Genomic DNA, 11,457 nt, shown 5'->3' on the forward strand with positions numbered 1-11,457 from the left:
ACACCTTGGTTTTCGTAGTGTCTTTTGGGGAAGATGCTCAAAGGGGCGGTATCATCAGATGGAGCAGGGGATCTTGCGGTCAGTGAGAGGGTTGACCAAGATCTGTGAAGGGTGGGACATAGGGGGAGCCTGTGTCTTTAGCATCGGAGTTAGTTCACAGAATGATATGGGGTTGGGTCTGGAGATCACCTAGTGCAACCACCCTGCCAAAGCAGGTCCACCCAGAGCAGGTCCCACAGGAATGTGTTCAGGTGGGGTTTGAACATCTCCAGAGAAGGAAGCTCCACCACCTCCCTGGGTAGCCTCTGCCAGGGCTCTGCCACCCTCACAGGAAAGAGGTTCCTCCTCATGATTGGATGGAGCTTCTTATATTCAAGTTTTTGCCCATTTCCTCTTGTCCTGTCCCTGGGCACCACTGAAAAAAGACCTGCCCCATTCTCTTGACAACCACCCTTTAAATATTTATGGGCGTTGATCAGATCCCCCCTCAGTCTTCTTGTCTCCAGACTAAAAAGATCCAAGTCCCTCAGCCTCTCCTTGTAAGGGAAACGTTCCAGTCCCCTCACCATCTTTGTAGCCCTCTGCTGTCCACTCTCCAGCAGTTCCCTGTCCTTCTGGAACTGGGAAGCCCAGAACTAGACAAGTTGACTAGTTGACCCAGAGGTACCCAGAGGCCCCATGTGTGAAGGAGTCCCAGCTGTGGAGAGAAGCATCTTCCCCTGCGTGGCTGATGCTGCAGGTGTCAGAGCACCTGTAGGAGATAGGGGGTGTGTGGATCATGGAGGAATTGTCTTGGGAAGCAGGAGCACAGCAAATTTGGATATGCCTGAGAGAGGTCATGCTAGGGCTAGAGGAGGCAGGGCACAATGCCCCTGTCCAGAGGAGGTGGTTAGGGTGGGATCTAAGTGTTGTGTCATGGGACCCAGGGCAAGGGGCGAGTGGCATCCCTCGAGGGAGGGTCTAAGTCACAGGAGGTTTAAGGTGAGCATCGGTGCTTTGTGCAGGTGCCAAAACATGAAGGACAACACCATCGGCATAGAGGAGAACGGGGTGTCGTTGACGTGTCGTTTCCACGTCACCGTCTTCAAGTTCATCGGGGACTACGACGAAGTCCACCTCCACTGCGCCGTCTCCCTCTGCGATTCGGAGAAATACTCCTGCAAAATAGTGAGTGCCAATGGGCGGGTGGCGGGCTTTGCAGGGCGGCAGTTGACCTGGCATCAGTGAGATGACTGGAGACGTAGCCCAGTAGGCAAGGCCAGGAGGAGAGCGCCACCACAGGCCTCAGGAACTGTTTTCAGAGCCCTGTCATGGGGAATCAGAGTCCCTTTGGGAGCCAGCTCAGGCGGATGGGCCGGGCAGGGGCCGAGAGTGACAGAGGCGGTGTTTGTCCCCACACAGAACTGCCCTCAGCACACGAGGATGGCCAGCATGTTCGCCGAGGAGTCCAAGGAGCAGATCCTCTCCGTGGGACCTATCAGGAGGAAGCGTAAGTGTGTGTGACACTGAGGAAGGCTGCGGTGTGTTGTCTGCCACCCAGGTGGAGCCCAGTGGGGTGCCATGGGGCAGTGCCCAGGCACAGCCCAATCCCAGGGCACTGGGAGTGTGTGTGGGTCCTGTGGGGAGAAGCTGTTCCTTTGTTCAGGAATTGGGGTGAGTATAAGAGAGTGCTTAGGGGGTGGTTTGCCTCCAGGTGAGGCAAGAGGGTGTTCAGGTGCTGGGGGGAACCACGTAGGTGTGGGCCACGTTGGGGGTCTGCTTTGCTCGGGGAGGTGGGTTCCTAGGGACACAGGAGATGATGGGATGGGAGGTGGGAGCCTGGGTGCATGGGGTGCTCTGGTTTTGTCCCTGTGCTGTGGGTGCTCTCCTTGTCTACCCAAAAGGTCCCCAGAGGGTTGCGAGCACAGGGTTCATGGATGACAGAAGTCCAAGAGGGTCCTAGTGTCATCCCCATGCTGTGTGTGATGTAAAGGTGTGCCCAGATGGTGATGGGTGGACTCCTGTGGGCCCTGTTGCTGTAGCAGGGAGCATGGGTCTTAGGCAGCCAAGGGTCAGGGGTCTAGGAACATCTCTCAGGTGTCCTCCTTTGCCCTTTGTGTCCAGGATCGGACTGGTGCGAGGACAACGGGGGCTGCGAGCAGATCTGCACGAGCCGGGCGGACGGGCCCCTGTGCAGCTGCGTGACGGGGACGCTGCAAGGGGACGGCAAGAGCTGCAGGGGCAAGTGCCGGGGGCCGCGAGGAGGAGTCGGGGAGAGCATCACGGGGGGGCTTTTTCCTTCACAGCTGGGGGGCTGTAGGGGTGCATGGCATTGGGAGGGTGGCTGGAACGTGTGGAGTGTCACAGATAGGAGCGGGGCCAATGACAGCTGACTTTGAAGAATGAGAGGACCATAGAATGGTTTGGGTTGGAAGGGACCTTAAAGATCACCTCGTTCCAACACCCCCTGCCACGGACAGGGACACCTTCTACTAGACCACGTCACTCAAAGCCCTGTCCAACCTGGCCTCTGACACCTCCAAGGTTGGGGTATCTACAGCTTCTCTGGGCAACTGGGGCCAGGGTATCAACACCCCCAGAGTGAAAAATTTCTTCTGGAGATCTAGTCTAAATCCTCCCTCTTCCATTTTGAAGGGATTACCCCTCGTGCTGGTGAGGGGTGATGGTGAGGGGTGAGGGGTGATGCCCTGGTGAGAAGGCCATCTCCAGCTTTGGAGAGCTGGCCGGCAGTCTGTTGGAAGGGTGATGATGGTGTATAGCATGGTGTGTGGCAGTGGCAGGGTAGAGTGAAGGCCACTTTAAAGTGGGCTTCACTTTAAAGTAAGGCAGGGTAGATCCAGAGGCCAATTAAGGGGCTTGTGGGAGGGAGGAGATGGGCCACTCAGGAAGCTGAGGGGCAGCCTGGGTGTCAGAGGGGAGGGAGAAGCCTGTTTGATGCGTGCCGGGGTCCCAGCTCACGTGGGGCTTGTTGTGTTTGTCGGCAGCCTCCAGCTCTTCAGGGGAGCACCGTGCCCCAGCGACCCTTCTGGTGGCAGCCCAGCTGTGGCTGTGGCTGCAGGCAGCTCCACGGGACCCCACCTCGTAGGTGCAGCTCTGCCACCCAGCCAAGGACTGTTCTCGCGCCAGCCTGAGTCTTTGTAGGGTAGGAGACAGCACCCCCACATCGGCCAGGCTGCCACCGACTCATCCCACCGCGGGGAGACAAGAGAGGGATTTGACCTGGAGAGAGATCTAACACGGACTTGGATGTGAACGTGGCACGTGGTAGCACCGTGACAGCAACGATGAGGCAGAGATGGATGGATGTTCATTGGCGTCAATGCAGGACTTGGGGTTTTTATTGCAGGTGTCTGCCATCCATTGTGGGACTTTGGGATTTATTTTTTTTTGCAGGTGTATGGCTTCAATGTTGGATTGTGAAGGGGTTTTTTGCAGGTTTCCATCATCAATGTGGGACTTGAGGGGTTTTTTTTTGCAGCTTGTCGCCGGGTTTTCCTTGTAGCGTGCGCCATAGGGGGCCCTCATCCCCGTCGTTAGTGCGTGACGGGACAGAGCATGGCCAGCCATGGGCATCTTGGGTCTTCAGGAGCCACCATTGGCATCTCAGGAGGGCACGGACCAGAGGTAGGTGTCGTGGCATGAGATGTGGGCTGGAGCAGCGCGTTGTCATCGTCGGATGTTGTCCCACCTTGGGAGCACATTGTCCCCAGGCTCTCTGGAGCAGAGGTGTCATCAAGGTTTTGGGGCTGAGAGCCCAGCTCATCCCCGTGGGTCCAGGAAGCCTGTTGTTGCATGGTGGTGGTGAGAAGGTGGTCCCAATGTTTGGAAAGAGGTGCTGGTTGTTGGGCAGGAGTGAGAGCCAGAGAAACGTGGGGCAGGATTCCATCCTACGTGTGCGCATCGTGCCGCGGTGTTTTTTGACGTCGAGAGTGGGGTCGGGGTCTGTGGGTGCGGGGCGGCATCGGGGCGCCCAGCGGGAGAGTCGAGAGCGGCCTGGGGGTGCTGGTGGGTGTCGGGGCAGGGGGTGCTGTCTGTGTTGGTGTCTTGTTTTGTGTTTGTACTCTGTGAAATGGCTGCGTGGGAATAAAAAGTGGTGTAATCCTTCGTAAGCGGTGTGGTCCTGTGTGGTGGTGGCGGGGATGGGGCGCTGGAGACAGCGCCAGGAGGACGCCGGGGCTGGAGAGGGGTCCCCAGGAGGGATGGGCAGTGGGGAATTTGGGGTGCCAGGCCAGGGAGGGGGGAATTCGGGGTGCCGGGTTGGGGCTGTGTGTTCTCTGGAGGGTCCGGGTTGGTGCCAGAGGAAGGAGGGGCACCTGTGCTTTAATAGGAGGGGGATTAGTAAGGTTGTAGGGAGGAAAGAGGGCACCCGAGGTGTCTTCTGGGGTTCCAGAGAGGGTCAAGGAGCATGGTGGTAGGAGGTGGGCAGCAACTGAGCAAATCATCCATGCTTATCAGTATCTAAAGGGTGGGTGTCGAGAGAATGGTGCCCAGGGACAGAACGGTGCCCAGGGACAGGAGAGGGGGCAATGGGCACAAACGGAAACACAGGGAATTGCATCTCAACAGGAGGAAAAACTTCTTTACTTTGAGGGTGACTCTGCGTTAGAACAGGCTGCCCAGAGAGGCTGTACAGTCTTCTTCTCTGGAGATGCTGCAAACCCACCAAATAGCGGTCCCATCTCATGTGCTTCGTCAGGAGGGTTGGACTAGATCATCTCTGAAGAACCTCTCTAACCCCTACCATTTTGTGCATCCCTATAATCTGGTGGCCAACCGTCCACACGCCCATCCCCAGACCACTCGCCTCCCGGCTGGTGGCCATGGCAGAGTACAAGCAGAGGTCACCATTGTAGGGGAGAGGACCAGGAGCAGGGAGGGTCGCTGGAGATCATTGTGGGGAGCCTGGGTCTTTGGTGCGTGGGGCGAACGAGCGGTGCCAGTGTGGGTCTGGAGGTCGATGGCAGTCTTGTCAAGGTGCTGTTTGGAGAGGGAAGGAGTTGTTTGGAGTTTCGGGTGAAGGTGCACTCTTCGGGATGAGGGACCAGTCGCAGGCAGGGGAAGTCCAGGAGGGTCTGAGGGGGAGCAGGAACAATGGCAAGGGGTGGCTGGAGCGGCAGGCGAGTGGCGTGAGGGCCATTTCTGCCAGGGTGGGCACGGGGACAGGAGACAAGGCTCACGTGGAGTCCTGGGAGACCCAGAATGGTCAGTCAGCTCTCACTGTTATTGGGGAATCTCGGTGGAAGGAGACCCAGGGGCTGGGGGGCTAAAGGCTGTGTTGAGGGTGGGGGATAGTCAGGGCAGGAGCAGTGGAGGTGTTGTGCTGTATGTAAGGGGGTTTGTATGATTGTAAAGCTGCTACAGCCGGTGAGGATGTGATTGAGGGCTTCAGGCTGAGGATGGGGGGGATGGAACACCAAGGGGACGTTGCAGAAGGCGTTGACTATCAATATCCCAGCCAGGGTCCCACTCTCAGGAAAGAGCGAGGATAAGCGAAGTCAGTGTTGTCAATTCCCAACGGTACAGACTAAGGGGAGATAAAGATAAGGTCTGTAATCAAGCATTTATTAGTTTCCTACAAAGCTTAGTATAGATTGTACAAAGTCAATGATAATGGGTTATGTATGTAACACATTAGGGCACATGCTGAGGTAAGCATTGTGTTACTTAAAGACAAGAATAAAATGGTCAGTGTAATGAGAAAACGAAAGGAGAGGTGCCAGCCCAGATTTCAGGAGAGCCGTCTGTCAGGTTTTTGGGGAGCTATGAGCAGAGCGCCCTGGGAATCCACTTTTGAGGGCTTAGGAGCAGGCGAGCGCGAGTTGGTGTCAAACAGCCTCCTTTTAGAACCAGAGTACCTGTCTCAGTGCTGTTGTCTTTGGGTTTGTCCTCAGCTGTTTGTTTGTTGTGTTTTGGTGTTGAGTTGGTGTGCACTTGGCTCTATTGTGTACTTCACGGTGCATGTCAGTGCTCTGGACTGGCAAGGCTTGTGTGTCTCTTTGGTGTTTTTTCTCAATGGTTTAATCTTTGTGCTGTACAGTGTTTTTTTATGGTTTATTTTGTGGTTGTGGTGGTTGTAGCTGGCCTTTCCTGTAACTGTGCAGTATTTTATAGTGCAGGGTATGCTGCATTTCTCCTGTCCACCTTGAGCTTGGTACATATGTATGTCACTTGGTACATTTCCCTGGACCTGACTTGTGTTTTTGCTTGTCCTGTTTCTTGTGGCTCTTGGCAACTTTGTAGTAGGAGTCTTGGCTGGACTTGGTTGTCAACTGTACTTGGATCTTGGAATGGAATTGACTTGACTTGGCCTGGCCTGACCTGACTTGTCTTGACCTGACCTGAGGGGACCTCTGTTCTGTATTGGACTGGACTTCGTTTTTCAGTGTCTTGCCTGATGGCACTGTAGAGTTCCTTGCTGTGCTGTAGTCTCCTGTCCCTTGGTGTGTGTTGGTGGACCTGGTCGGTACCTGTCTGTTCAGTAAGGCAAGGTGGTGGGCTTTGTCTTGCCTCACTTGGCTTGTCTTTGCTGCCCTGTGTCTTGCTTGCCTTGCTCTGACTTGACTTAATCTTGTGGGTGGTGCTGTGTGTGGCTTGGCCTGGCTTGACTTGATCTGACTTAATTACTTAGTTAGTGTAGCTTTGCAGGTCTTTGGTGCCGTGTGTGGCTGATCTGTACACACCTTTCTCAGCTGTTGCAGTGAGTGACTGTGGTGGCACTCAGGGCCAGAGGGTGAGATGTTGGTGATGGGGGTAGAGCATGTGGCGTGTCTATGTGTTGCCTTTTTGTTTCTCTTTGTTTAGAGGCTGGTCTGTAGGCAATCGGATTGGATCCTTTGCAGCCTGAGCCAGGGGAGTTGCCACCCAGGCAGAGGGAGTGAGTCAACAGAGCTTCCATGTGGTTGGATGGCTGGCGACCACTGGCACGTCACCCATCCTCCCTCGTTCTCCCTCGCCATCCCTCCCCTGGGCTCTGTTGCCCACCTGCCTCCCAGGTGGCATGGGTTGCCCTGCTACCTGACTCTCTAACTCAATCAAGGGATAACTTGCTAACTATCTGAGTGTGGAGGTGTGTCTTTGTGCTTGTTACCACTCAGCCCCCGATCACGGGCTCACCTGAAGGACACAGCCTCAGGGCATCAGCCTTTATTGGCGGAGGGGGCCCAGTGATGTAGTGCTGGGAGATAGGGTTTAGTGATGGTGTTGTTTTTTGTTTGTTTTGTCGATTTTTGTCAAAGTTAGGTTGACGGTTGGACAAGATGATCTTTAAGGTCCCTTCCAACCTAGAAGGTTCTGTGATTCTGTGACCGTGTCCATCTCCGGCTCCGGCCCTTTCCAGCCCGTTCTCCGCCCGGCGCTCGCTCCGCCCCGGCCCCGGGAGCTGTCCAGGTGCTGGAGCCGGACCGGGGCTACGGCGGCCCCGGCGTCGTCCCGCGGCCGAAGCCCCGGTTCCCCCCGGCCCGGTTGCCCCTACCCTCGCCGGGTCCCCCAAGGGCCCAGGGGGTGAACAGGTTCTCAACCACGTCCTACACAGGGTGCCCTGCACCCAGGGGCTCAAACCTCCTGCTCTGGATTCATCCTTCCTGAATTCATCACCTTCCAGTACCTGAAGGGAGCCTACAGGAAGGCTGGGGAGAACCTGTTTAGAAAGGCCTGCAGTGACAGGACGAGGGGCAATGGCTTCAAGCTGGAGGGGAACAGATTTAGACTGGAGATGAGGAGAGGGTTCTTCACTGTGAGGGTGGTGGAGCACTGGAACAGGTTGCCCAGGGAGGTGGTTGAGGCCCCTTCCCTGGAGATATTCAAGGAGAGGCTCGACGAGGCCCTGGGCAACCTGGTCTAGTTGGGGGTGTCCCTGCTGACTGCGGGGGGGTCAGACTAGATGACCTTTGGAAGGTCCCCAGAAGGCCTGGGCAATTCTATGACTCTATGATTCTATGATTCTCTCCCCCCAACTTCCTCCAGCCTCCCGTTGGCTCCCCAGCACCCACTCACAGGCCCCAGCCCCCAGACGGGCAGCCGAGCCAATGGCAAGGCTGCCTCACCAGGCTGAGTATTGTCAGCCAAGGCCCTACCTGGAAAGGACCCCCTCCAGCTGGACACCCACCGCCCTCCGACCCCTCTTTGATACACACACTGCCCACTAACTAGCCCGCTATCAGTCACACGTTCCTAGCCTTGCCTAGCTCAGCAGGGACCTGTCTGACCCTCAGACCTGGCTACGACAAAACTCTACCTCCGGGGATGGTGATTCCGTCTCAGACACCCTGCTCCCACGCTGACAGATGTTTCACCTCCTACCTATCTATTCCCCCACGTCTCCCCTGGCTTGCCCTCAGACCCATTCCTCTCATCCTGTCCGGTACAGCTATCCACATTCTTGTCAGATGCTACCCTGATATGACACCCCACCTCCGCTCTCCTGGCCTGTCTTCTGGCCCCCTAGTCCACCCTGACCCGTCCCTGTCTTTTCTGCGCTGTGGGCTCTCAAACTGGACATGCTATGCCACGCAAGGGCCCTATCCCCTCCCTCGACCGGCCGGCTGCAGCCCCGAAGACACGAGTGCCCACCGCTCCCTCATGTCTCTGATACGTCTAGCTCCTCGGCATCTATGACTACAGAGAGTTGCCCTGACCCTCAGGGGGAACCCTGCGCTCCACCAGGCTGAACCTCATGCAATTTGCAAGGATCTCCCTGCTCTCGCTAGTCCTGACCCCTCGCAAAGACCCCTCTGCTCTCCAGGAACCCCTAATGCTGCCTACCCGCAGCCTTGCCGTGTGCTTGCGCTCCTGGCCCTGACCCCATTCCTCCTCCTCCTCATCCCTGTACACTCCAATCAACCGTCACATGCCCCCTACCCTCTTTGCCCCATCTTTCCCTGTACAGCTTCTCGTCTAGTCATACCACTTTTTCCTCAAAAATGACTCCTCCCGAGCTGTGTGTACATGCCTACCACTTCATTACTACTATTCCACCCCATTGCTGCTCTCCCCAACCTGACCAGCACGCCCTGTCCCCCTAGGACCACACAGCATCTGCTCATGGCCCGGTGCCTCTCGGGCACGCGCTGAGCCATACCGGTGTGGACTCCCGCGTCTCTGAACCCTGGCTGACGACTGCTTCACCCCATGCGTGAGCTCCCGGGTATGGAGACCCTCTCAATAGATCCAGGCCCCTAGGGCCCCCCTCACCGGGAAGACACACCTCCAGGGGGGGCCCCCTCACTGGGAAGACACACCTCTGAACTGACAGTGGTGCTCCCAACAACTCCATGCCAGTCCGGACACGCGTCCTTTCCTCACAAGGTCCCCCAAGACAAGAGCCCATACCAAATGGCCAAAAGCGGCCCCCGATTCCCTGGCGTACGCTCCTGACAGACTGTCGCCATCGGGTGGTCCATCCGGGCCAAGATCTCCCTTACGCGATGCCCTACGTGCCCTTGCTTTGGCAGGTGGCGACCCTTTCTGAAAAGATCCATCCTCTTCCTTCATCACCTCTCTATCCCGCCCTACCTGGCAGCACGCCACATCAGACCACATTGCCATTCCTTTCCATGCTCTCCAGACCCTGATTTACTCCTGAGGCTTCAATAACATTCCCACTACATCATATATGCCCTGACGGTCCACCTGGTCTGGGTGGACCATCCTGTGCCTGACGTCCTTTTCCTCCTCTGGCGACCGCCTGCATCGGGGATCCCAAAAACAGTCACCGACCCTGCCTTTCATTAGGGGACATGAGTAGCTACACCCCAATGTAGGGCACGTTTCCGCCCGTGCCCTCCCTGCAAGGTGCCTGACACTGTCTGACCCGCTCCCTCCGGACCCATTTGGAGGTGACACGCCTCAATGGTCCCAATCCCAAAATTGCCACCATCGCAATTCTGTTGCCTCGCTCCTGAGTGGCCCCGCCAGCTCCCCTGGCTCGCCCCTGGGCCCTGCTCCGGGAGCTGCCCCTGGGTATGGATGTCTCTCGATGCTGACTCGCCCTGGGGACCAGACTAGAACCGTGCTAGACAGACCATGTTCGATGGAATGATAGCTCTGCTACATTCATTGCACTAGAATTGCCCTTTACAGTGATGCCCTTGCACGAGTCCGAGTCCGGGACTGTGATGACGCCCGGACAGGCCAGTAGTCCTCACCGAGGAAGACCGTGGACAGCCTGTACCTCCCTGCTGCCCCTCCAGCCTCTCTCCCCGTGAGGCGCTCCCTTCCTCCTTCCTCCTTCAGGCATACGGTGCTGAGTCTGGGACCCAGTCTAGACCTGGCTGTGCCTACACTCCCCTGCGAGAAGGAGCTTTGAATGCGACAGGCTCCTCTTGGAAGCCACGGGACCTACTAGACCATGCCCCGGGCAACAGTCGGAACCGGTACCCTACTGACACAAGGGTGCTCCTCCCGATGATTCCTGATACACAACCACCTGTGCATTACTGATCAATGTCTAATAAAATCCTGCCTTACACCACAACCTGTACTCATCCTTCTCTCTCTGAGACCAGATTGATGCACATGACAGACACATCCCTGCGAACCGTGGCTCCTCGGGGTCTTGCAGGCGCACTGTGAGCTTGCCACGTCCCACCCCCTACTAGCCTCCTGCCCCGAATGTGGCTGTGGCTGGCGGGAGGGGTCAATGGCCGCCCCCCCGTTGTGTCAGCCCGGTGATATCACAGAATTACAGAATCTTCTAGGTTGGAAGGGACCTTAAAGATCATCTTGTCCAACCGTCGACCTAACTGACAAAAATAGACACCCACACAACAAACAAGGAGCATCATCACTAAACCATACCTCCCAGCACTACATCAACCCGTCTTTTGAACACCTCCAGGGATGGTGCCTCAACCACCTCCCTGGGCAGCCCATTCCAATGGCTGAGAACCCTTTCAGTGAAAAAATGTTTCCTAATATCCAGCCTGAACCTCCCCTGGCGCAACTTGAGGCCATTTCCTCTTGTCCTGTCGCCTGTGACTTGAGAAAAGAGACCGATCCCCACCTCTCTACACCCTCCTTTCAGGTAGTTGGAGAGAGCAATAAGGTCTCCCCTCAGCCTCCTCTTCTCCAGGCTGAATAACCCGGAAACGTGACGGTGGCCTCCGCCTTGGCGCCCCACACCGTCGCATCATGCCTGCTGGCATCTGCCTCTATAGGGTCCGTTCCTCCCTGCCCGCACCCAACGTCCCCCTCCGCCCCGGGTCACCCATGAGGCCTCCCTCATCTTCAAGCCGGCCCTTCTGCCGGACGCCTCCGGTAGCCGCGAAGCCCCCTCGACCCCCTCGATACCGCCCTCCCGGCGGGACTCCCCCCGGCACGGCCCGGCCGGCGACTCCCCGCTCGGACCGGCGTCCCTCCGTCCCCCCTTCCCCAGCCTGAGCGACCGGGGCCGGCAACGGAAGCCCCGTTGTGTCCCCCGCGACGCTCGGGGCGGGGAGGCCCGTCGCCGGTCCCCGCCCC

General features: G+C 57.2%; 1 protein-coding gene across 1 annotated transcript in view; it reads left to right on the forward strand.

The window, feature by feature from the left end:
• TECTA (tectorin alpha) overlaps positions 1-3,965 on the forward strand; it is a 33,397-nt gene extending 29,432 nt beyond the window's left edge. Inside the window, exons 20-23 of the mRNA XM_014939944.1 lie at positions 1,005-1,167; positions 1,402-1,489; positions 2,104-2,220; positions 2,985-3,965. Coding sequence (XP_014795430.1) covers positions 1,005-1,167; positions 1,402-1,489; positions 2,104-2,220; positions 2,985-3,085 — 469 coding nt within the window. The 3' untranslated portion in view covers positions 3,086-3,965. The remainder of the gene's footprint in view (positions 1-1,004; positions 1,168-1,401; positions 1,490-2,103; positions 2,221-2,984) is intronic.
• Positions 3,966-11,457: the final 7,492 nt, after the last annotated feature.

Source organism: Calidris pugnax, unplaced genomic scaffold, assembly GCF_001431845.1.
Source record: "Calidris pugnax isolate Ruff unplaced genomic scaffold, ASM143184v1 scaffold92, whole genome shotgun sequence".
Taxonomy (NCBI): Eukaryota; Metazoa; Chordata; class Aves; order Charadriiformes; family Scolopacidae; genus Calidris; species Calidris pugnax.